The following is a 25,254-nucleotide window of genomic DNA, read 5'->3' as shown; positions in this document are numbered from 1 at the left end:
CCTCATGCATATTTTCTTTAAGGACATGACAGGATCAAAAGCATCTTGCCCCCGGATCACTGTGCCCATGGATCACATGTGCCCATAGATCACTGTGCCCCGGATCACATGTGCCCACTGTGCCCCTCCCACTAACCACTTCAGCTTAGTCTTTTTAAAAAAAAAATTATCAGAGAAAAAAAATGGTGATTTTACTAGGAGAGTTTCAAAGCACGGGAAACTATTTTAAAAGAAAAGTGGAAGAAAATCTAATACTTATTCATTTGCCTCTCTGTCAAGGTCTCTTCTGCCTCTGGGGGCTGTTTATTGGTAAGGGCTGTGTTAAGCCTGTACAACAAGAATAACTGGAGGGCCACTTTCTTTCCCAAAAGATCCAAAACACCAGAACTTCTCTGCACCAATTTTGTTGCCTTCTGCAGCTGCCCCTTCCCTCATGAAATAGGTCGAAAAATGCTGGCAGGGCTAAGAGGAGGGTGTGGGGTGTTAGTAATGTATGGACATCCATAAACACATGCACACATATAAATATTTATATGTTTCTTGTTAATAGCCGAGATAGGTATAGCTGTGATGGTGTTGGAGGGTTACAGCTCCTTCAGCCTATCTCAATTAGGTGTACGGATTGTTACAAGACTCTGAAGCAACCAAAGGTATTATTTAAGAGGGAAAAGGCATATGCAAACAGAGAAGGCAACATGTGGTAATTCCCACAAGTGTTCAGCAGGAGAAGGCCTAACCTGCAAAACTGAGCAGGGAATAAGACCCATGAATGCTGTTTACAACCTACAACGTATTTTCTCTGTAAACCTACCTAAATCTCCATTACAAGACCTTAGCTCTTAAAACATATAGTTGTTCTTAGGCTCTTTCATACTTCTGTTACACATGAAACCAGGTCAGAAGGTCTGTTCCGTAGCAAACTGCTTGTTCAGTAACTTTTTTTTTTCTTGGGGTGAGGTCAAATTTCAATATATGCAGTTTTCCTAAATCTGTTTATTCCTAGAGTAATTCTGAAACGGAAACAAGGTATTGCAACATAATTGTAATTGAGCTGCTCTGACTAATCTATACCATAGGAAAATCCGCTGAACAGCAGATTTGTGTTTTGTTTGATGCAGGTTTTAAGAAAGCTGTTCTGCAGCATCTCTTCAGGTAAGACCTACAATCACAGAATGGTTTGGCAGTCAACCAGAATGGAGCACGCTCAAAGAGAAGGCAGAATTATACCTGGAGTGTTGTTCCTTGCTAATATGCATAGCAGGTGCCAGTTTCATAGTTTAGCAGCTGTGAGCTCACGCAGAACTGTACCTTACGAAGCAATTTCACTTCCTCTTGCTTTGACAATTTCAAGTGCTTCCACACCCAAATGACAGCCTCTAAGGAACTGCTTGCCAGTGTTATCTCCACCTAAGAGACTTCTCTTTTAAAAACTTTAAAAAGAAATTACTGAAAGCATTGAAGAATTATGAAAATCACATTTGTCTTTGTGGCGTTATTCTTACTGGATCTCTTCACTTGCTGTCATGCCGATCCACAATATCCCTTGCCTGACATTGGAGATGCAACATTCATTCAAGACTGTGTGAGAGCTCACAACAAGTTTCGATCCCAAGTGAATCCACCAGCCAGCAATATGTTTCGTATGGTAAGGAGACATTTGTGATCTGTTTGAAAATTAATATAGATTGTGCTGCTGATTTAGACCATCTTATTATTCGTTTTGTGCTTTTCTTTCCCCTTCTGTCAATGATTTTGTATTATATATGTTAGTTCTTCGTAGGAAATAGAAAAGACTTTTTACGGTATTGTTCAGTTTTAATAATTTGAAGGGAATTCCTTGTTTAGGCATGGATTGCTACTCTAAACTTTAATCAGAGCAAAGGGCTGTATTGAAAATATCGTGTTAAGTTCTCAGCATTTCATTTACCTCTTTCTAAGAGAGATAGTAATCTATTTTATGGTAGTCCAGATTTCATATAGGGAGGCTGTTTGGTGTTAAAAAACTCCTGAATAGGCAGTGTGCACAACAGGATTCATTGAAAATCTATCATTTCCCCTTGTTTTTTCCAGTCTAGAACGTGTGTTGAATAAAGGGGTTTGCCAGGACATCCATTTAGATACCTGATCTTCGTTTGCTGTAGCAGGGTTTGGGGAGTAGGGATACTGATGCCTGGGCTGGAAAGCGGAGCTTCCCATAAATATAGTGGTTATGGATATGTAATGGTTATGGATAGGTCTCACCTTGCTTGGTGGAATACATAAGGGAAAAGGGAGATAGACAAAGAGCTGAGAGAGGTAACCCCTGTCATTTCGTGTCATTACTCTGAGCCCTCCAGCAGCGCGGTGTAGCTGGAAAGGAAGTTAAAAGCATAACCACATGCACAAAATGAATCACTTCTGTGAAAGGAAGATTTTAATTTATTGCCATTTTAAAAAACAGTGTTTAATTTAAAATGCTAGCTCGCAGGAGCAAAGTTAGCTGCTCAGACAACACATCCAACAAGCCTGGAATAAGAGTAGGACAAATACACAGAAACCTCTTGAATCAAATGTGTTGCATTGTATTTAAAAGTTTGTGACTTTTCTTGCATGATTTTTTTACAGCCTTGATCTCATGCAAGATTTTATCATCCCTAGCATTGTCTAGCAAGAGCTGCACAGCCTAACCACAAGTCACATGAAAGTACCTTCTTGCTTTTAATTTGTACCTGTTAATTCCTAGCTTCGTTTGATAGTCTCTGGTCTCTGTATTGGAAGGAGCAAGTAATTACTGCTTATTTACCTACTTCACAGAAGATGTCCAGTTGTCTCTGATCAAAGCTGCAGAGTACTCTCTGTTGCTTTAGGAGAGTCCTCCATACTTGAGGATGATCATCCTCCTCCATGTTGTCTCTGTCCTTTCCAGTTCTAGTGTTCCCTTCTCAAGGTGGGGCCCTGCACACAGCATTTAACAGGACTTCTACAATGGTGCATATGGTTTTATTCTCCATTCCTTCTCAAGGAATTCCCCACACTTTGTTTGCTTTTTAGACTGCCACTAAACATTGATTCACAAGTGATAATAGCCATCTCCAAGCCTGTCATTATGAAAATAAAGTCTTATAAAGTGGTGGGGTTTTTTTTGTTTTTGTTTGTTTGTTTGTTTGTTTTGTTTTGTTTTGTTTTTTTCTCACATCCCTTAACTTATATTTTTCTGTACTGAATTTTATTGCCTGGTCATTCAGTGGCATAAAATCTTTCTGCAAGTCTCACAGACTGGATTCTCAAAATCATCACTTGTGCCTCTCAGGATGAGAATGGTCCCTCCTCAGCCCAGCAGAGATGAATGAACTTTTATTTGCTTTGGCCACACGCTGAGGAGGGAGAAGAGCAAAGAGGCAAAAGGGGCTGGGAAAGGGAGCAGCTGTGACTCTTTGCTTCTCCATCCTGGCTAGCAGAACAGAATTCCTATCTAGTCTATTGATAATTGAGAAATGCAAATCCCTGGACAGCCAGCAGCTCCTGGGCATAAAGTCCCTCAAGCCCCTCTAAGGCTGGAGTTTCACCCAGTTACCTCCTCTCAGGCACAGCAGCTTGAAGACAGCAATCCAGCTATAAATATTTAAACAAGTCCAATACCACAGGACAGCAGATAGATACTATGTGTCCTGCAATATCTAAGGGAGAAAGAAGAAAAAAAAAAATTATATCGAGTAGAAATGTCAAGTCAGAGAAAGAAACTGATAGGAAGCAGCAAAGAGGAAAATAATCCTTCCAAGTTTCTGTTTAAAACATTGTAATTCAGCTAAGTCACTGCAGTGCATGTTCTATTATGTCTTTTTCCTTTTCTACAGTCCTGGGATACTGCTTTAGCTAAGACTGCCAAAGCATGGGCAAAGAAGTGCAAGTTTAAGCACAATATCTACCTTAAAATGCAGGGGAAGGTGCACCCCACCTTTACTCCTGTTGGAGAAAACATCTGGACTGGCACAGCCACCATCTTCTCCGTGGACGCAGCTCTCAGTGACTGGTTTAATGAAGTCAACAGCTATAATTTCAACACCCGTCACTGTAGTGGCATCTGTGGTCACTACACCCAGGTGAGCCTTACATGCCAAATGCTTTATAATGCAATGGTTTCACAGAAAATCCAGGTTCAGAATAGACTGCTTTGGAACAGGAATTACAGCAGGGCTTTTCACCCCCCAGTTTATCGCTGCATGAGATTGGAAATAAATGTTCTGAGCCCCAGGGTTACCCGAATCCTTGTCTCAGTAATGTTGGAAAGGGATTATCCCCCAGACAATTTCATGTTTCCAGGGTAGCCAGATAACAAATGCAAAATCACCTATCAATCAGTCATTTGTCTGAACTGCCCATTGGGTTGTTGATGTTGCTGCTGTGTTGGCTGTTTTAAACTTCCACAAGATGCTTTGCCCTTCAGGTTGTTTGGGCAGAGAGTTACAAAGTTGGCTGTGCAGTTCACTTCTGCGATGCGGTTGAAAATTTTCCAGGACTCTCCAAAGCAGCACATTTCGTTTGCAACTATGGGCCAGCGTAAGTTAGTTATGGTATTTGGGACTTAGGGCTTTTTTGTCTGTGTGTTTGTGGGGTTTTTTTGTTTGTTTGTTTGTTTGCTTGTTGGTTTTGTCTGGTTGGTTTGTTTTAAAATATCCTATAATCTACTTGGTTATCAGATGCCAACAATTATTTGGTCAGTTATAACAAATTTCAGAAGCAGCTCTGTCTACATGTCACTAGTCCAAGCAAAATTTCCCCCAGCCATTGAAAGCAGAAGCTGCTGGACATAGTTGGAGCTGCAGAAAGTCCCTTCCCAAAAGAGCACACAAACTGATCCTAGCCAAGAGTACTCACCATAACCAAGAGTGGTGGAGTAAGATCTGGTTTGACTTCAGTCTCTGCAGGAAATGTGGGGAAGGTGCAAGCTTTCCGCTTGAGAAAGATTACATCTTTCTATGGCCCCACCCGAACTTCAAACAATACATTTTAATTGAAGAAATAGAAGGAAGACGGCTCTCTAGTTATCTCATACCTTGCAATTTCTGGACTTACCTTTTACAGATTTGTTTTTAAAATACAGGTGAATAATGAGAGACTAGAGGCAAATTCTTGTATGCTTACACTGAATAATACAGTATTGTTTGAGAAGTCTAATTAATTTGAAATGGTGAGAGTCACCAGGCAGCTGCACCTCATGCCAGTGAGAGCTTTAATCTGATCTGAAAGAAATTTCAAACAATTGCAATGATCAGTTTTTGGATAAAGAGATCCCTCCCGACAATAGCTTTCCATGATAAATTATTCTGACAATCTGATGAAAGCATGTATTTAAATTGCTTTTCAAACAACTGAGCTAATAAAATATTGTTCTTCTGCTTTGCAGGGGAAATTACCCAAGAAAACCATATGAAGCAGGACCACCATGTAGTGGATGCAGTAATGAGAAGTGTGTAAACAAGCTCTGTGGTAAGTCCAAAGTGATGAACTAAGCAAATTGCATAGAAATAAAAGTGATGTAATCTTCAGTGGAAATATAACAGCAAGTCAATTTGCACTAAGTACATACTTGGTCTGTAGCCCACCACACAGCAACAGTACCAAACTCTGGTAATGATAGTATAAGAAGGAATTAATTGAAATACTTTGCTGTTGAAGGCTCTCAGAGGTAGAAGCCAGAGTTTATGATGAAGTGTAACTTAGACTACTTTCTGCTTTTATCTGATCAGGAAGTCAAATGTAAAACTTTAGCCACAACAAAAATTAATTGTCCAGTTCTTCTTTTCTAGCAAAAATGGTATATTTAATTTCTGCTTTCTTGCTTGCTTACATGTTCTATCACATTTTCCAGAAAACTATAGTTCTGAACCAATAACACAACTATACTGAAAAGCACACTGATTTCTAACTTCTGCAGTTTTTTGAAATACAGCTGTGAAAGCTTGTTTTTCCACAGCAGTTTGGAGCTGTGGACTTTTATGTCACAACACTCGGTCCCAAATTAGGCAGAAATAGTGTTTTAAATAAACAGACATTAAAGGACATGCAACAACGTCTTAAATAAAATATGAATTTTATACAGAGGTTTAATGGGGATGATCTCTACTAGGCAAGATCTAGATAGCTTCAGCTGTAGAAATAATTGAGCATTTGGTATTCTTATTTCCTTCTGTGATATCCTGGCTGACTCATCTTGAAGTCTCAGACTGATGCATCACAGGAAAAACAGAAACATCTCGAAGAGTAGGGGGAGGGAGAGAAAGAAGAGAGCTTTTAAAAATTAAGTGCTAGATCCTACAATCTGTTTTACCATATTCTACAGGGCAAATCAGCAATTCCAATACGATGTATGTAGGCAATTCTGCAAATGCATCAAAGCTCTTAGCAAAGGTGTACTTCTGTGATAAATTTAATAGTTATATTTGTCTGTCTGTAACTACTTAACTTTGGTTTGTGTATCCATTTTAAATAAATTCTATGTTTTGGTTTTTATTTGCTATCCCCTCCTCCCCATGACACAAATTCTTCCTAATGCAGCTGTTTCTTTTCTGTTCCTCTTTTAATCCAATATGAGCCCCGCACCAATTAGGAACCTGCTCTTGTTGGTTGGCTTCCCCCTTGCAGGATTGGGGGGATCTGATTGCATCATGCAATCAGCCAGGTAGCAGCCATGGTTTATCTCTTTACATTAAGAACCACCACTGAATGATATTCACATTTATTTCCTCTTCTGATCTCTTTACAGAAAATACAGAACGTGAGAGGCTGATAGGTACGTATCGAATTGTTCTTAGTTGCTTTCCTCTAAGTGTGCCTAAGTTTGATGGGTCTTAACAGCTGTTTCTTCACTCTTTTTTAGATTATACCTACTGGCACCCAGACTGGGATACACAGCCCCAGCCACCACGGCCCCGTCCCCCCAGGCCTCACCCACCACCGGCTGAGCATCCGCGTCCCTCTTGTGACCAATACTGTCTTAGTGTTTCTATTTTAAGGCCACTGTTTTTGATACTGGCTACTGGTGCTGCCTTTTTAGTACAACAGCGGTATCCAGACATCTTTCTTAATGAGAAATGATCAATTAAGATACTGTATTACTCTCAGAGAATTGCACATACTTAAAAAATCACTCGGTCATCTCTCCATTATCCTTGTGATGTTTATCCAGCATAGAAAGGGCAGCTTCTTCACTCAAGGCAAGATATAAGTGGCTGTGCATAGCGTTCGTATAATCTGTTGGCAGTAGCTGCAACATGCTTCTACGTCTGTAAGAGCATCTTCACTCTAGCACAGGGGTAGATTGCTAGAGGGACCACATAGACTATATATTACTATATATGCTAACAAGCCTGCTGGAAACCTGGAACATCACAAAGCATGTCTGAAGTGGCACACTGTATCCAAAACAAGAAGCATTAACTCATCTCCATTAACCTTTATTTACTCCAGACATCATTTTCCCCAGGTAATGGAGAATTAACTCCGAAGTATGTATTATTTTTTAAGAACAGAAAGAGTAAAGTTTGTGCTTTACTAGAGTTAGCCTATGTGTATCAGTCTCCATTATAGTTACTGTATTGTCAGCTGTACTATTCTGTTCTTTCAGAGTTAAGCTTTGTCTTCTGTAGCTAGAAGAATACCAGAGAATGTTGATAGAGCAAGAAAAGCAGGGAAGCAGAGAGGAAAAACAGGAGAGGGAAGATTAAATGGGCCCAGCACAGATTCAGCTTCAAAAATGGAAGATCACAGCCTCATTAAAAACAAAAACAAAAAACAAACAAAAAAACACAAACAAACAAATTGTTAATGGATTCAGTTTGTTTTTAGAGACATTTAGCCCTCAAACCCTATTGATCCTATATACATTTGTTAGTAAGGGAAATAAACACATCTTTCAAGCTAAGAGATACTGTCTGATATTAGCAATGCATAACTACCCTATCAATATTTAAAGCTGTTTCTCCTGCTTTATCTTAGTCCTAACGTCTGGAGAACACAGTGACTCAAATTCTAAGGCACATTGCAGCTCTGAAGGAGCATGGCTTCCCACAGAATAAAAATGAGCCCGCAAAGTCTGGGCTTTTGTCATATGCTGCAAAATGTCACCATGTAAGAAGGTGTATGTTTAATTTCACAATTGTTAATTCTTGTCTGGTGCCATCTTTTATACGTAGCAACAGCAAGTAGGCCGGGGATGGTCAAGTGGACACAGCTGGGACAGCTGACCCAAATTGACCAAAGGGATATTCTATACCATATAACATCATGTTCAGCAAAATAAAAAAAAAAAGGGGTAGAGGAATAAGAAAGGTGGGCGGGCTCCCTTCCAGGTGGCCATTGCTCAGAGACTGTCTGGGCATTGGACAGTCATTGGGCGCGGTGAGTGATTGCCTTTCCATCACTAAGGGGTTTTATTTGTTTCCTCTTCTTTCCACAGATATTAAGGTGTCTCTTCCCTGACCCACGATTTTTCTCACTTTTCTCAGTCCTGTTTTCTCCTGTGTCCTGGTGGGGAAGGGGAGAGTCAGTGAATGGCCATGTGGGTGCTTGGCTGCTGGCAGGGTCAACCCACCACATTATTCTGCTCTAAAAAACGGTGTGTAGGGAAGTCGTGAACATAGTGTTTCTCATCCTCAGAGACACTTTTCGCCTGTAAATAGTCTCCCCTTGAATAGCTGTGGTTGTGTGACCCAAAGATGTGTGTGTTGTAGGGCTAGTGTTGCAGGCTCACAGTGTGACCCAGACCAGAAACCTGAATGTGGCTTTGCCACCAGCCCCAACACTACAGGACTGCATGGTCAGAAGTGACAACTGAGGGCCCAGGTGTTCAAAGGAGACAGATTCCTAAAACGAGTCCTGGAGTAGGAAGAAACCCAACTTCATTCCCACAGACATGTCCAGGTTGGGACTGTGGGAAAGGGCCTGAACTTGATGGACAGGTGATAGTTATGGGCAGTATGAAGAAGAGTGTGGTGATGGTGGTGGGTCTGAGCAGGGAGTGTTGAGCATCTGAAACAACATGCATGGGACATCAGCTCCCAGCTCCTGGCTGCATAGGTGCTGGGCACCTGGTATGAGACAGCACCAACCTTCATAGCACTCAGCTCTGTTTGGGGCTTGGGCTGCATGGAATTAATTACAAATTTCTAAAGCATGGAAGGAGAAATTGATAACAACACAGATCACAAGCATACGATCACAGGAAAAACACGTCAATAACTGCAGCATGTTTAAATTGCATTTCTCAGCCAAACTTAACCCTCCAATAACTCGATGTACAACCAAAGTGACTGTTCATACTGTAGTAAAAGACATAGTTCAAATCAATTGCTTCTCACAGCACTTGGGCTCAGGGTAACTGCTGTAACACTAATGCTGTTTTCATGAAAAGCAGAAAATGTATCCAAAACTTTAATCCATAGTGATATAGTGATTGCTATGGATGGGATGATGAGAGCCAACAAAAGAAAACAAAACAAACACAAGTCCAAAGGACAGGACTGAAAAAGCTTGCTCATCACAACTAGAGAAGAAAAAATAAGACAAAGCTGCCACAGCTCTGAGGTGAATTTGTAGCTTAACTTCCTCATTCTCTTAGCCACGCTCCTGCATTATGACTCATTTCCTGTGACTAAAGCCATATTCAGTTACCATGGCTAAGATAAGTCCAGCCCACAAGCCTTCCAAGCAAAACGCTGCTGATGGAGCCAAAACCACTTTGTACAGCTGAAACGCTCTGCTCTTAAAAGCTGGAAGACGAGAGGCTGAGAATCATGAGGAGCATATTTTTTGCTTGTGTGCTGGTGTTACTGCAGTTCTGTTATTCTGACTCCTATCAACCATCAACACTGCCTGATGTTGGAGATCCAAAGTTTATTGAGGAATGTGTGCAAGCTCATAACAGAGTCCGGTCTGGAGTGAACCCACCAGCAAGCAACATGCTCTACATGGTAAGGGGATGTTCATGACTTACATGCAAGTGTGTAGCATTGTGATGGTGTTTATGATTCTCAAAGATTGTTTTGTGATCAAGTGCAAAAAAAAAAAAAAAAAAAAAAGAAAAAAGAAAAAAGAAACTAACTTCCTGGAGTCATAAGACCTACTTCTTTTTAAAACAGAAAAAAAGGCTCTGATTATCAGATGGCTTTATGCAATCGGGTGTGTGTATACTTCTGCCTGGCTTAATTTCCTCATTTGAACCCCAAGATTTCAATGCTCAACCTAACGCTGTCGTTTTGTGCTGTGAAAAGCCTCCTCGTTCCAAGGCACCACAGCTCAACAGCCCAGGGTGTAATTTATGTGCAGACCCAAGCACAACCTTTCATACTTGAGTCAGCAAAGGCAGAGACCGTTGCCAAACAATGCTGGAGAGCTGTCTCTAAGCTTTCTTTGCAAGGCTCTTGGGGACTGAGCCAACAGAGCAGCTGCTCACAGGTGTTGGGGCTGCAGGGGAAGCCAAAAAGCAACAAGTGCAGCCGGAGCAAGCGCTGGAGGCATCAGGTCCTGCACCGCTCTGCCCTCCTTCCTTCCCCCCAACTGCATCAGGAGCCAATAATATCTGCAGCCACTGTGCAAAAGACAGCCAGGCTCCCCAGGGAAGCAGTCACGGCCCCAAGCCTGACAGTATTAAAGAACAGAGTAGACAGTGCCTTCAGACACACGGTGTGAACTGTGGCATTGTCCTATGCAGGGACAGGAGTTGGAGTCGATGATCCTTGTGGGTCCCTTCCAACTCAGGACATTCTATGATTCTGTGATACCCAAACCATTGAAGCGGCCACTTCACATTTCACCAGCTAGGTGGCACGTAGAAAACCCATCAAGGAGGAAGCTGTAAATGCGTGCACAAAGCTGGGCTTATGGCTGAGAAGCCCACCTCTGATTTGTGAGATGTTCAATTCCAGTAGCTTAGGAGCTGCCTCTTGCAACTTTCATCACCTTTTGTGCTTTGATTGGGTAATATTTGAGTTTCCTCCTGCAATAACCTCCACAGATCAATCAGACAGACCACAGCAATTGTCCTAATTCTCATCTCTCTTCTTTTGCTCCTCTTTCTTGCCATCTTGCATGGTCATCACCAGAAGAGGACATAACCACATCCATAGTTAGCAACACCTCAATGAAAGTTCAAAAAAAATTTAAAAGTGCATTTTCTATTTCTAGTTGTCAAACACTGAAAGAGAAGCGCCCATCAGGGAAGGGTAGGTGAGCAATGGACAAGCTCAACCTGACAGGAAACTGTTTAGTTTCTCTTCTAGATGTCTTTTACTTCAGCTTTCTTCAGCTGGGTGGTAGGAAGCCTTTCCAGTGTGGGTCCTGAACTTCCACTGCATATTGCTCCAGACGCTGCTTTCTAGATTGCTTCACTGGCCCCACGCTAACCAAATCTTGCTGTGATGTATTAAAAGAACAGTATGCATCTTTTAAAATTAGGGTAATTTTGTGCCTAGTTTTTCCTTTTGAAAAATTAAAGAACTGAAATCTGGGGCGGGGAGGAAGAAAAAAATGGATTAAGAAACAAAGAAAGTTTATTACAAAAAAAAGCCCACCAAACCAACAAACAAACGAAACCAAACCAAACCAACAACAAAAAACAACCTCAAAAACCCTAAACTAATAATAACAACTTTCTTTTAAAACACTGCAAAACCCCTAGATCTCTTTCAGGAAAAAGAGAAAGAAGTACACTACCTGATAGTATCTATTATGGAAGTAAAAGCATTGCAACTGAAAACAGCATATTTCTTAATTTTTGAATGGTCTTTATAACTTCAAAAATGAGGAAAAGAAGATTACTTCCTTATTTCACAGGGAATTTCTGCTTAATGAAGATAACTGTCCACCAAGATAAATAAAAATGAAGGCTATGAACTCAGGGCATTTCCACCTTTTGGAAAAGGAATTTTTGAAAAAAAAATTCAAGACAGCAACTTCTTTAACTGCAAGTAACAAAACCCAAGCAACATTGCAATACATTTATTAGAAAATGATAATGTTGATGTAATATTTTTTTACCTGACAAATGTTTCCCCTTTCCCATTCACTCAAAGCGTTGCTTAGGTCTGCTCTAAGGTTCTTCAAAACCAGCAGAAAGAGTCTCACCAGCTTCATCAGGGCTCCACAACAATCTCCTTTGACTTACTGCTGCCTCACATCACTTTTCACAAATCATGTGAATTTTCCCTCTCCAAATCACCAAACAACTCATCTCGGTTATAAAACCAAAACTGAGAAATTGTTCATGGGTTAAAAAAGAGTGTAATTGCTCTTTTCTCAAACAGCAATAATATCTATCTGCAAACCTCCCTATCTTGCGCATTTTCCCTGTGCAGTTTAGTCCAACCTATTTGCATAAATGCAGTTTCATAAGAAAATAAGGAGTATAACTATAGTTATACTAAAGATCATTCTAGAATATAAATTTCTGCACATTGTTTTTACACCAGTCAGCCAGTTCAAGCAGTCACACAAAAAAAGGAAAGTACCTTTAAACTTATTACCTTTAAGCTTATTATTATGTATAGCTTTATGAAACTTTAGACTTATTATTAATACTATTATAGGATGAAGGAGAAAAGAGGGGTGCAGACCTTCAAAAAGCAGAATGTGAAAAACACTGAGGTGCGTCCACCACTGTCATACATTTCAGCAGGGTCTTCTCCTTGTGACCTCGGAGCATCACCAAGATGTGAACTGCAGCCTCTCAACTTGCAGTAATGCTGGGACTGGAAGAAAACTTTGTACAATACCCAATTTTGTTCATTGTCCTTAGAAGTTACCACCTAGGGAAATATCAACTGCTCACTTGAATTAAGACCCCCCCACCCCAAGTTTACATTTAATATTGGATACATTGTGTTCCTAGGCAAATTATTTATGTGTTAGTTTTTGTGGGCAAATACACACCTCCCCCCCACCAAATGTTAGCCATAGGAAGAAATGGAAGACATAGGTTACAAAAATCTTTTCAGATCTCTGTAGATGTATTTTGGTATGATCTTGCAATTTTTAATTAGTTATTGGCAACACAAACAATACACAAATTGTTTCAGATTTATCTAAGGTACAAAAAAGTTATATTATGTAAAGCATAGCCATAAAAACTAAAAAACACCTTTTCCTTAGTCACTATTACTGATCCATTCAGAACAATTTCTCTAGTGATTCTATGTTTGCAGATGCAACTGAGATATTTTAATCCATATAGAAAAGGACAAATAAAAGTTGTTTGTTTTTTTTAAAGTCTAATCCAAAGTAGTTCAGCAGTGCTGAACAACTTAATTTACATGGCACAAAGTGTAATTAGAACTAGAGCCATACACTCATGGTACTGCATTTTCTGGGAGGTACATTATTGTATTCGCTCAATCACATTGTGTGCCAAAGAAAATCTAGCAAAACCAGACACCACCTCCAGTACAAACAAAAGACGTTTATACAACTCAGTTGCTTAAATAATCACTTTCTGTAGGATTGAATAGCAAGTGAAAGAGTGATTCCATACATGCAAACTCAATACTGGCATTTGAAGCCACCAAACACAAAGATGCAAACCAAGGGGCTGACATTGGATGAGTGAGTGCATCTCCCACAGGGGCTGAGTTTAAACTGTCCCAAAAATCCCAGCGTGCTTCTGAGCTGACCTGCAAACAGTGGCCTTCATGCATGAGGCTGCCCAAGACTCCAGTCTGATTGGTAAGGTAAGCATGTCCCTCAGTCTCCAGATTTCCTGTAAATCCACTGTTTAAATTACATTAACATTCTGTCATGGCTGGCACAGCCTGGAAATGCAGATTGCACCCCAAATACTATTTTTGACTGACATACAGCTCTCGGTGTCCAACCAATCAGTCAACCAAGATCACTCACCACCCTTAAAACTTCCTCAAGTTTTATGAGTAACTAATTTCAAATTATAAATGATCCTACAAGTCCATTTACCATGTAACTCTGTGTATCTCAGCAGAAGCAAAAAACAAACAAACCTGAAGCACATGCAATACTGAGATCCAGCTTCGCCCAAAAATTACTCAACTGCATTTCTAAGATACCAAAGTGATTTTTAGTTGCCTTTATTTTGCAGAGTTGGGATCCAGATTTGGCAAAGACAGCGAAAGCTTGGGCGAAGAAATGCCTGTTTAAACATAATACACACCTCAGAGAACCAGGGCAGGCTCACCCCAAATTTACCCCTGTTGGAGAAAACCTCTGGACTGGCACACTTTCTACTTTTACTGTGCAAGGAGCCATCTCCACTTGGTACCAAGAGGTCAGCGCCTACGATTATGCCACCCAGAAGTGCAGAGGAGTATGCGGCCACTATACACAGGTAGGCATTGCATTTCTCCGTCTAAACCATGAACTGGTATTACCATTTTGATTCAATGAACTGGTTTTCAAGTGCTGCAGTTTTATTTTATGCCTGTGTGCACAAGATGCTCTCATGTTCCCATTTTAGGGAGGAAAAGAGCACTGCATTATTATTTTTATGTCAGTTGCAATTTGCTTCCAGGAAGAAAACAGGACAGCCATCGTGCAGTCAGATTTAGCCAAGCTGTGGCCAAAAGCCAGGCAAGGCAATGGCTATGAGCTGCAGCGCGTGGCGGGATGAGGCTCTAGCTCTGGCAGGCAGCATCCACATACCAAGGGCTAGGGAAATACCGGCATGTAAAGAAGGGGGCTGCAGCTCTGCAAGCATCATGTGTGCAATTTTTCCTATCCACAATTCCCAAAGAAGCCAAAGTGAGGGAGAGGAGTGTCACTGCCATGCCCTAGTCACTAGCCACAGCTATGGGAGAGCAGGATGGCTTGTAACAGTGACTCTAGGGATTATATTTTAGCCTGAGGCTATTTAATATTTTCTGTGGAGATACACATTTGCATTTAGGACTTGAAGAGATGAGCTGAAGCTGGTGTGGTATCTGAACAACACAAGCAACACGTACAGAGAAGATATTTGGATGCAGGAGCCATGAGGGGTGGTAGCGTGTTGCTTTTTGACCTTGCTCACAAGGACATGGCAGGAGTCAGCATCTGGAAACTGCAGTGAAACACACCTCACCTGGCACTAAGGTGCAGTGGTGTTTACCATACTGTTTGTAGAGAAGCAGCTCAGGCAGTTGCATGGGGAAGAATGAGAAAATAAGATTATTCTCACTTGGAGTCAGCAGTGGTAGTGACTGTAACTAGAAGTTGTATATCTGCCAGCTTTGGGAGCCACCCTTGGGTTTGCACCTTCAGGGAACCCCTTGCTCCTTTTCTTTCTTCCCAACCATGGAGAAGTTTCCCCCTGGGTACAATTACTGATTACTGTAGATACTAGAATCACATCCCCAGCATATGCCTCAGCCAGTGGCCACCTGGGATGGTGAGGATCCTGTAATTTGGTCCTTTACTGTCCTTCGGGATCCAGTTGTCTATGGCTGTCATCAGGAAAGAGCCTCTGCCCTGCTGCTGCACTGAGAACACCCTCAGGAGCCTGAGGGTTGTCCCCTTTTACCAGAACTGGCACAAACAGAAAGGGCCAGGCCTCACCTTTGAGGCAGTGGAGGTACAACTGTGTTTCTTCATCTCCTGTGCTGCCAGGATCTCTCCACATCTCTCACATAGTTAGTCATGACTGCTGTTGTACCACCATCAGGTACCACTGTGCTCCCATCTCCCCTCTCTCACAGGGTTTGTTTTTCCAGGACTGCAGCATTTGGCGGCGCTGAAATCTCTGAGCTGAATATAGGATGCAGGATCAAACCAAATGGCTTCTGGTAGACAGAGAATTAATAGATGGTGTCATGCACTTGCCTCTAGATTTTCTTAGTCATGGCTGTGATGCTAAAAAGCAGGAAAATAGCCCAGACATGCTCCTTCTCCCTGCTCCTTCCAAAACACCAGTGCCTTCCAGCAATCTGTCCATGTTTCCCTACTGGATTTAGTACAGGGGAAATCAGCCCTCTTCAGAGCTGTAGCAGATCATTCAGCCTTTTCTGCACAGATTTGATCTGATCTCCCCCAGCAGGAAAGACAGAAAGCTAATAGATTACCTTGAAGCAAAGGAGATGAACTTCATCTTTGCAAGAAAGGAAAACTACCTGTTACAGCCAGTTATTCCTTCTTTCAGAGTCATTTTTACAAATATCTGGTAAAATGGGCAAAATAACACAGCATTTTTCAGAATAAACTATGATTTCAAGATCCATCAGTGATGCCTTCCCCCATGAAGCTTGCCCAAGGAGTGTTCCTCAGCCAATTTGTTGTTGTGAAACAGAGAAGGTTTTCTCTCTGATGCTTCAGATGCTAAAGCAAAGCTTTTATCACCAATGTACACATCTGTTTTTGCAGATTGTTTGGGCTACAAGCTACAAGGTTGGCTGTGCTGTCCACTTCTGTCCCAAGATGATGGACATCTCCGTAACCAATGCAGCACACTTCATCTGCAACTACGGGCCGGCGTAAGGTTTTTCACTACAAATATTTCACAGGATTTGGGTTCTACTCCTTCCTTCTCACAGCATGCAACTTTATTAGATCAGTCCATCTGTGTTTTTTGAGAGCCCACAGTCTCCACACACACAAATTATCCAGAGTTGAGACTATTTTAATTCCCAGGTTAGCAATACTGCTGTCTCCAGGTTTCTAAACAGGGTGCCCAGTTACACTCAGCCTCTCCTGCTTTGCTGCCTGTCTTGGGCACAGGGCACTCAGACAGGGACCGTCCAAAAACCATCTCCTTATCAACACAAGTGAAACAGAACCCAGGTTAAAAACTAATTAGCGGCAGGTATTAAGGTTCTAATCCCAAGGGTGGTTTGAGAGCAGTGTTACTTTCCTTTGCAGTGGGAATTACCCAGGGCACCCCTACAAGACGGGAGCAGCATGCAGCGACTGCAAAGGCGAGCAGTGTGCCAGCCGGTTGTGTAGTAAGTAGCAGACAACCAGCCCTCCTCCCCAAGTACATGTAGAAAGGGAAGAAGCACACTAAAGATACTGGCAGGTGGCAGGCACAGCACTTTCCTATTCCTAAATATAGTCTGAAAAACTGCAGCCAGAAGCCAAGTGAGCAGTGATGCACAAAGAGAGGGGAGGAGGCCACCAAGAGCCTGTTTTCTATTTTGGGGAGTGATGCGTTGGGTTTGCTCTTTGGGTGCTGGAGAGTATGATACAGGAGATATAGTGGCTCCAGTTTAAGGTGTCATTATCCCTGCCAGAAGTTACTGCTAGCAGAAACAGGAAGCATAGAAGGGAGCCCACGTCCCCTCCCAGGGGTTCCAGTTTGCTACCTGGTGCATGATCTGCAGTGTGAGCTGGTGCAGGTCCAAGCCAGCCTTGCCCACGCTGTGCGCTGCAGGAGAGGAGAGAAGAGCTGCCATGGTCCTGCCAAAGCTGCTTGCTCCAGTGAACATCAGCAAGGCCATCTGCTTTCCCCTAAGCACCGGGAGAAAGCCAGGCTGACACATGAGAGCCCTTCACAGGGACATGGTGCTCAGCCTGAGACCCTGGCAGCCCACCTGATTCTCCTGCGCTTAACTTTGCAGTGGATGGATGGAGTCAGGCGGGGAGGAGACCTTCTGTAATTCCCATAAGAAGGACAGGGCACTGTACTGTGGACATTCCTGGGGGGGCTGAGGGTATGGTCACACTTCTGCCTAGCACTTCACAGTATCACAGTATCACAGTATGTTTGGGATTGGAAGGGACCTCAAAAGATCATCTAGTCCAATCCCCCTGCTGGAGCAGGAACACCTAGGTGAGGTCGCACAGGAACATGTCCAGGCGGGTTTTGAATGTCTCCAGAGAAGGAGACTCCACCACCTCCCTGGGCAGCCCGTTCCAGTGCTCTGTCACCCCTACTGAGAAGAAGTTTCTTCTCAAATTTAAGTGGAACCTCTTGTGTTCCAGCTTGATCCCATTACCCCTTGTCCTATCATTGTTTGCCACCGAGAAGAGCCTGCCTCCATCCCCATGGCACTCACCCTTTATATATTTATAAACATTAATAAGGTCCCCCCTTAGTCTCCTCTTCTCCAAACTAAAGAGACCTGGCTCCCTCAGCCTTTCTTCATAAGGGAGGTGCTCCACTCCCTTAATCATCTTGGTTGCCCTACGCTGGACCCTCTCCAGCAGTTCCCTGTCCTTCTTGAACTGAGGGGCCCAGAACTGGACACAATATTCCAGATGTGGTCTCACCAGGGCGGAGTAGAGGGGAAGGAGGACCTCTCTCGATCTACTAACCACCCCCCTTCTAATACACCCCAGGATGCCATTGGCCTTCCTGGCCACAAGGGCACAGTGCTGGCTCATGGTCATCCTGTTGTCCACCAGGACCCCCAGGTCCCTTTCCCCTACACTGCTCTCTAATATGTAATCTCCCAACCTATACTGGAACCTGTGGTTGTTCCTGCCCAGGTGCAGGACTCTACACTTGCCCTTGTTATATTTCATCAAATTTTTCCCTGCCCAACTCTCCAGCCTGTCCAGGTCCCGCTGGATGGCAGCACAGCCCTCCGGCGTGTCAGCCACTCCTCCCAGCTTGGTGTCATCAGCAAACTTGCTGATAGTACACTCAATTCCCTCGTCCAAATCGTTAATGAATATATTGAATAATATTGGCCCCAGCACTGACCCCTGAGGCACTCCACTAGATACTGGCCTCCAACTAGACTCCGCACCATTGACTACCACTCTCTGGCTTCTCTCCCTAAGCCAGTTTGCAACCCACCTCACTACTCTATTGTCTAGACCACACCTCCTCAACTTAGCTGTGAGGATGCTGTGGGAGACTGTGTCAAAGGCTTTACTGAAGTCAAGGTAGACCACATCCACCGCTCTGCCATCATCCATCCACCTTGTTACATTCTCATAAAAGGCTATGAGGCTGGTCAAGCATGACCTACCCTTGGTAAAGCCATGCTGACTGCCCCTAATAACCCTCTTATCCTTGATATGCCTTGAGATGGCACCAAGGACAAGCTGTTCCATTACTTTCCCAGGGACAGAGGTGAGGCTGACCGGTCTATAATTACCCGGGTCCTCCTTCTTGCCCTTTTTGAAGACTGGAGTGACATTTGCTTTCCTCCAATCCTCGGGCACCTCTCCCGTTTCCCAAGACTTGGCAAAGATGATGGAGAGCGACCCCAGGTCAACTAATGGAGCAGGAATGTTGTGTTAAAACACCAGCAATGCAGGAACAAGAGAGAGTCCCTGACACATGGGACTGTTTAATGTTAGCTACAGGCCAAGGATCTTAAAGGCAAAGCACTGGGCAAAAGCCAAAATGATTTTGGGAAGCACACCTGGGGGAGTGAGTCCTCTCCATGCCAGCCACTGGTGGGAGGAGAAGTCATAGCATCATAGAATCATAGAATCATTTTGGTTGGAAGAGATCCTCAAGATCATTGAGTCCAACCATTAACCAAACTCTGGCACTAAACCATGTCCCTAAGAACCTCGTCTATACATCTTTTAAACACCTCCAGGGATGGTGGCTCAACCACTTCCCTGGGCAGCCTGTTCCAATGCCTGACAACCCTTTCCACGAAGAAATGTTTCCTAATATACAATATAAACCTCTCCTGGTACAACTTGAGGCCAAGTCAACACGATGTGATCAAGAACTCTCCAGCAAAGCCCCGAGAACGACCACAGGGTTCTCCCAAAGTCAGTGGGTCTTTGCTTCTTCCTGAAAAGAAAGACAGCTCCCATAGCTGCATTTGTAAGCCCATCCTGAGGCTTACACTTCATTCCCTTTGGCTTAGGCTCAAATTGTTTATAACATGTAAGTCTGCTTATGTGTGCTTCTTTTCTCTCTCTAGGAAATGCAGAACGTGACAAAGTCCCTAGTAAGTACCACCAGAATTACTACTTCCATTTGTTGCCCTTGGTGCAGTTATACTTGAAAACAAGTAACTTGTTTTGTTCATAGGTTATTCCAGCTGGTACCCAGAGTGGGACAGCAAATCTGCATGTGACAAGTACTGTATCAGCGTTGTTGTTTTAAGGCTGTTACTCCTTATCCTGACAATTCTGGCCACCTGGCTGCTACCAAAACGCTGGCCTGTAGCACCTGCCAGTGAGTGACACACATGCAGAAGACCACGAGAGCCCTTGAATCAACTCATCCCTTCCCTCCAGATAAGTTACTGGCAACACAAAGATTGGTAGAGACATCGTTTGCATCCACAGGTGATTTAGAAGTACAGACATACCATCTTGGTTGCAGGCGGCAGCTAGGAGAACTTCCTCATTGCCCAGTAAAGTAACTGGTTTTAAATTACCCATGTGCGTTTTCAAAGCGAGTGGTGTGAATGGGATCCGGTGGATATGGGAGCACGCTGCCCAGGCAGCACACAAAGGTGCAGGCAGCTGCCTGCCACACTTGCTCAGGAAGGGCTGCAGGGGTGGCTGAGGCCCCAGGCAGGTCATGCACCTCTTGTTCCTACTGCACTCTTTCCTCAGTCACTCCCCCAGCAAGATGCAGAGTAGCCTTGAGAGGTTTTTCATTTAAGCATTTTTTTTAAAGAATTTATGGACCACTGTGAGCTCTGAGATTTGCATCCTGGGGCAGGCAGTGTGTTTCCCAGTCTTGCAGTGTACTGGGGCCATTGGTACTTCTTTTTGCTTGGAATTTGGTTTTAAACACATCACCTGTGCCAAGATGTAGTTTCATTTGTGTTTACACATGATTATTTATCACTGCAATCTTTTGTGGTTTGTTTCTTTTATATGTTTTTGGGGGTTGTGTTTTTTTGTTTGTTTTTTTGGGGGGTTTTTTGCTTGTTTGTTTTTGGTTTTGTTTTGTTTGTTTGGGGCTTTTTGTGGTTTTGGTTTTGATTTCATGTTTTGGTTTGGTTTGGTTTGGTTTTTTTTTCTGAGCATAGAGTTTTTGGATGCTGTTTCAAACAATAAATCATTATTACCTGCTTCCCATGTACAGCAATTGTGTATTTGCTACATGACCTAAAGCTTAACTGCTGGTGCACAAAAAAACCTCCACATTCAGCTCCATCCTGTACAATGCTGAGAAACACAATGCTGGGAAAGATGGCATAAATCTCCAAATAAAATCGTGCTGTGCCCATAGTTATGCGTTTGGCTCAACAGCTGCCAGGGGCTGAGTCTCCCAGAACCTGCACATCTGGAGCAGGCAGAAAGCAGCAGGAGGCTGGAAGGAGCAGAGCTGCACAAGCTCATATCTGGACCGTAGTGATCTGTATTTATTCAGAGGTGGGTTTAGATGCCCCTGCATCCTGCCCTGCCGCAGGGCACAGGCACACAGTGCTGTAAAGAAGCTGGGGGGTTCCCCTCGATGCTTGTTTCTGCAGTTCTGCCCCTGTGGTAGCTGTCAGTGTTTCTGCATACCCAGTCTCGACCCCACTGCTGGGGGGGTTCTGAACTGGAACTGGGACCCAAAGTTTCTCATGTTACTCTTCCAGGTAGTTAACTGCTTGCAGTAGACTCATCTCAGAACCACAGCATTCCCTGAATAAATCATTTTTCAAAATGCAAATATGGCTGGGGACAAAATTCTGAATTTTGACCTTGATATATCTTTGCTCTTCATATATCTTTAGTTTCTTGGCTACCAGAGCTTCTGTAGCCAAGACATCGTACTCGCAGACAGGAGATGAGCAGTTTCTTTTCCACACTTCAGTGACAATGGTCTCAGTACCCATGCTGACCTACTTATGAGAGAGCCAAACTCAGTTCTGTCTTCCAAACTAGGCAGATTAGGTTGTTTAAAACAAACAAACAAACACCACAAACAGACAACAAACAAACAAACAAAACCCAGCAAACATTGCAAAAGTAAGGCCATAGGTTTATCTGTTAAAAGAGAGGCTGTTTTCCTCCTCCTTTGTGTTTTCACCATTCTCTTTTGTGCAAGACCAAAGCCTCAAGCTTCATGTATCATAGAATCATAGAACACCAGGTTGGAAGAGACCACAAGGGTCATCTGGTCCAACCTTTCTCGGCAAAAGCACATTCTAGACAAGATGACCCAGCACTCTGTCCAGCTGAATCTTAGAAATGTCCCTTGTTGGGAATTCTACCACTTCCCTGGGGAGATTATCCCAATGGCTGATTGTTCTCACTGTGAAAAATTTCCCTCTTGTGTCCAATCAGAATATCCCCATGAGTAACTTGTACCCATTACCTCTCATCTTTTCCATCTGAAAATGGGATGGCAAGCGGCACACGGGCAGCAGGACTAACTCTGAGTACGCTCTCTTGCCCAGGGCTGCCGCCCCAGCACAGCGTCTGCCCCCCAAGCACGGCGTCTGCCCCATGGCAAGCATGTGCAGTTAGATCCTACCACTGCAAAGAGAAATGAAGGAGAGAAAAGAGCACACGCTGTTGTGTCCAGGGGCAAAAATGAGCTCAGCAGGAATTCTCCCCTGCTTAGTTTAATCAATGCTTGGTCTCCAGGAGAGCAAACAGAACGAACACAGAGCCCTTGAAGTTCAAAACGTTCACAGCACTGTCATTTAACTGTATACTTCAGCAGCTCTAAGGAAATACCATAGAAAAAGCTTCATTAAAGACTCTGTAAATCACTAGGGCTTAAGGGGAAAAAAATCACAAAACTTTACAACACGGTATCTTTCAAACAAAAAAAGCCTGGAAGTCAAAAAGTCAAAGCTAAACAACTACTGCATCTCATTTTAAGGACATTCAAAAATCCAGATATTTAACTCCTAATGATCAAACCACTTTGAGTTGTCCACACTTATCTCATGGCATAAATGCCCATGAATTTCATATGATAAATGCAAAACACTGATATATAAATACAGCCTTCGGGGTACTTTTTTGCAGTTCTGTAAACTCTAACATCAGTTTAAGGAGATTATTTGCAATAGTTCAAGCTGTTCTGAAAATACAAAAAAACCCTTTTTCACCCTTGCAAATCCTCTTTGTTTTCTATTCTTTACTTTTTATACAAGTGTTATAACTGTATAGTTATATTATCTGAGATAACAGATGCAAAAAGTAACAACATTGAGTCATGCAGGCAGTCACCAGTCAGATATGGACTCTTAATCAGACAAATCCCTTGGTTTAACTTGCATTCAGGAATATGAGTAGGCTTTCTTGATTTTCCATTTCAAGTAAATAAATGCCCAGCCAACAATCCCTGAGACCTGTCAACCATAACAAGACAAAAATACTAAACACAATCCAAAGCCTTTTCGCTCCATAACAACAGAAAGACAAGACTCCCTGAAGTTTGTTAAAAGTTTTAGTACAGCTCGAGATCTGATGCTAAAGCTATACAGATGCCTCAGCTGTGGGTCCTAAATTTAAAAAGCACAATTAAAGTGTATATATTAATAAAGTAATCATCAAAGTTTGAGTGGCAATCATCCTCAAAGCCAAGAGTTGGCCTGCATAAAGTTTGTATCGGGAACAAGAACTTCACAGTGTCTGACCTGAAGCCCAATATGCAGCACTACTTTGATATGTTTGCAATAAACACCAACACTAACATGAGCACCATGTATATTGCCACTTTAGCCAGAACAAAGGAGGAGGCTGAACAGAAAACAGTTGAACTGAAACACAGCAAAGTTACAGATGTATTCATCAAGAGAAAGGGAGCCAAATTTCTATAGTTTGCTCCTGTTTCATCTCACCAAAAAGTCACCTTCTCTGTTCATTCATGCCTGGATGCTGTTCAGATCCAAGTGAGAAGAGATGGAAAGCTTCTCTTGTCTGTAATATGGAGGGTGTGCAGCAGTTCCAGCTTTGAGGAAAAGCAAAAGCTAAGTATCTCATTAGGCTGAAAGGAAGCAAAAAAGGTGCTTCTCTGCTGAAGGTCCAGTCTACCACAAGGCCCAGCAAGCAGTTGTTTCCTTCCTTTCCTGAAGATACATGAATCAAAACCTTTTACGAAGTCCACACATGTTCTTCAGTCACAGTGGCGTGGCTGGGGACGCAGGAGAGAAACAAATTCTGCATCTACAAAAGGGAAGTTGGTGACAATTACAATTAAGAGCAGAAGAAAACAGAGCAGAACCAGTGCTTGGGTCCAGATACAAGGAAGAAATGGGAAAAGGTTCTCTGTAAATATCCACAGCCAGAACGCCCAGAAAGCAGTGACCACAGAGACAACTAAAGGCCTGCAGCCCAGCAAGTCCTACCTGCTGGACATTTACATGATAGGGTACAGTGGACACCCTGTGAAACATCGGAGCAAACTGGTGAAAACGACGAAGTTTTGTTAGTGCCCTTGTACACTGAAATATATGGAACCCTGATATGAACATTATCCTTCCAGGTATACAGATTGACTAATTGCACAGCTGAGAAGTTGTGACCTGTATCTGTACTGTATAGAAAAGGTAACGACTTGTATATTTATGTTTACATAAGTAATTGTTTGGAGGAACTGAGGCTGGTGCTCTCTGATAGCATCTGGCAAAGGTGTTACCATGTGTCCAATGACCCACATATGATGCTCAGTAGAGGTCCAAGGTAGGAGGAAACCCCAAAGGAACTTGCACTCCTTTGCATCCATATTACATGAACTGCTTCTAAACTATTTCATACTTAAAAGGCTGAGATAAATAATTCGTCCACCTTGTTATTCATAAACCAAGCACACAGACATACACTCTTTTTCTTCACATAGATGGTAGGATTTCTGTAAACTGTTTTAAAGAGTCTTGGTTTAAATGTTTATGTTTCTATGATTGTAAACTATTAAGAAATTTTAAAAGAAAGTTTTAAGTTATCAGAAGGTATTCCAGATCTCAAAGCTGTCATGCCATTCAAGTAGTAGTAGCAGATTTTAGACATGTAGCAAATAGTTATGAATTTGGTAAACTTTGCATAAAAGTTAGGGCTGAAAACTTGGAATCAAAGTTAAAATTCTCTCTTTTCTGGTGTTCATAGTGGTGGACTTGAAGACGTCTACAACCCTTCCAATTGTCCAGATGCAAAGCAATCCTGATTCATAGAATCCCCAAGCATAGATTTTTATGCTACAGGAATAAACAAAGTTGTTATTTGTTGGAAAAACTGTGTTGATTGTAATGGTTCCTATTTTGATGAATAAAGATGTGTTTGAGCCTAGTTCTAACGACTGAAAATTCACAGTCCAACACCACAATTACTTTTGCACCAACTGAATAGCACTTGGAAGCCAGGCAAGGTCTCCTCTGTTGAGGCACTGGAATTGCTCCCCTGAGGCCAGTGGCTTGAAAAAGGAGAGGCCAGAGGAGAGTTTCCCAAGTGCTGCGAGGTAGGACTCCAGTTCTGGAG

The 25,254-nt window shown here is 42.7% G+C and overlaps 1 protein-coding gene across 1 annotated transcript; it reads left to right on the top strand.

The window, feature by feature from the left end:
• Window positions 1-1,353: 1,353 nt before the first annotated feature.
• On the top strand, window positions 1,354-20,920 carry LOC309450293 (uncharacterized protein). Its single transcript, XM_082073081.1, has 12 exons — window positions 1,354-1,645; window positions 3,834-4,079; window positions 4,424-4,536; window positions 5,384-5,466; window positions 6,743-6,769; window positions 6,857-7,071; window positions 9,747-9,947; window positions 14,081-14,326; window positions 16,333-16,442; window positions 16,828-16,910; window positions 19,803-19,829; window positions 19,913-20,920. Exons 1-12 carry the CDS (start codon window positions 1,466-1,468, stop codon window positions 20,065-20,067), a joined length of 1,686 nt encoding a protein of 561 aa, XP_081929207.1. The 5' UTR covers window positions 1,354-1,465; the 3' UTR covers window positions 20,068-20,920.
• Window positions 20,921-25,254: the final 4,334 nt, after the last annotated feature.

This window comes from Streptopelia decaocto (assembly GCF_964273445.1).
Source record: "Streptopelia decaocto genome assembly, chromosome: 1".
NCBI lineage: Eukaryota > Metazoa > Chordata > Aves > Columbiformes > Columbidae > Streptopelia > Streptopelia decaocto.
This window is presented reverse-complemented; position numbering and strand designations above follow the sequence as displayed.

Bases quoted from the DNA above. Each gene is read 5' to 3' on its own strand.
- LOC309450293 (XM_082073081.1), top strand. From the start codon at position 1,466: ATGAAAATCACATTTGTCTTTGTGGCGTTATTCTTACTGGATCTCTTC. The intron at 6,770-6,856 runs GTACGTATCGAA...ACTCTTTTTTAG, and splicing joins AGAACGTGAGAGGCTGATAG to ATTATACCTACTGGCACCCA. The intron at 7,072-9,746 runs TGATCAATTAAG...TGCTCTTAAAAG, and splicing joins ACATCTTTCTTAATGAGAAA to CTGGAAGACGAGAGGCTGAG.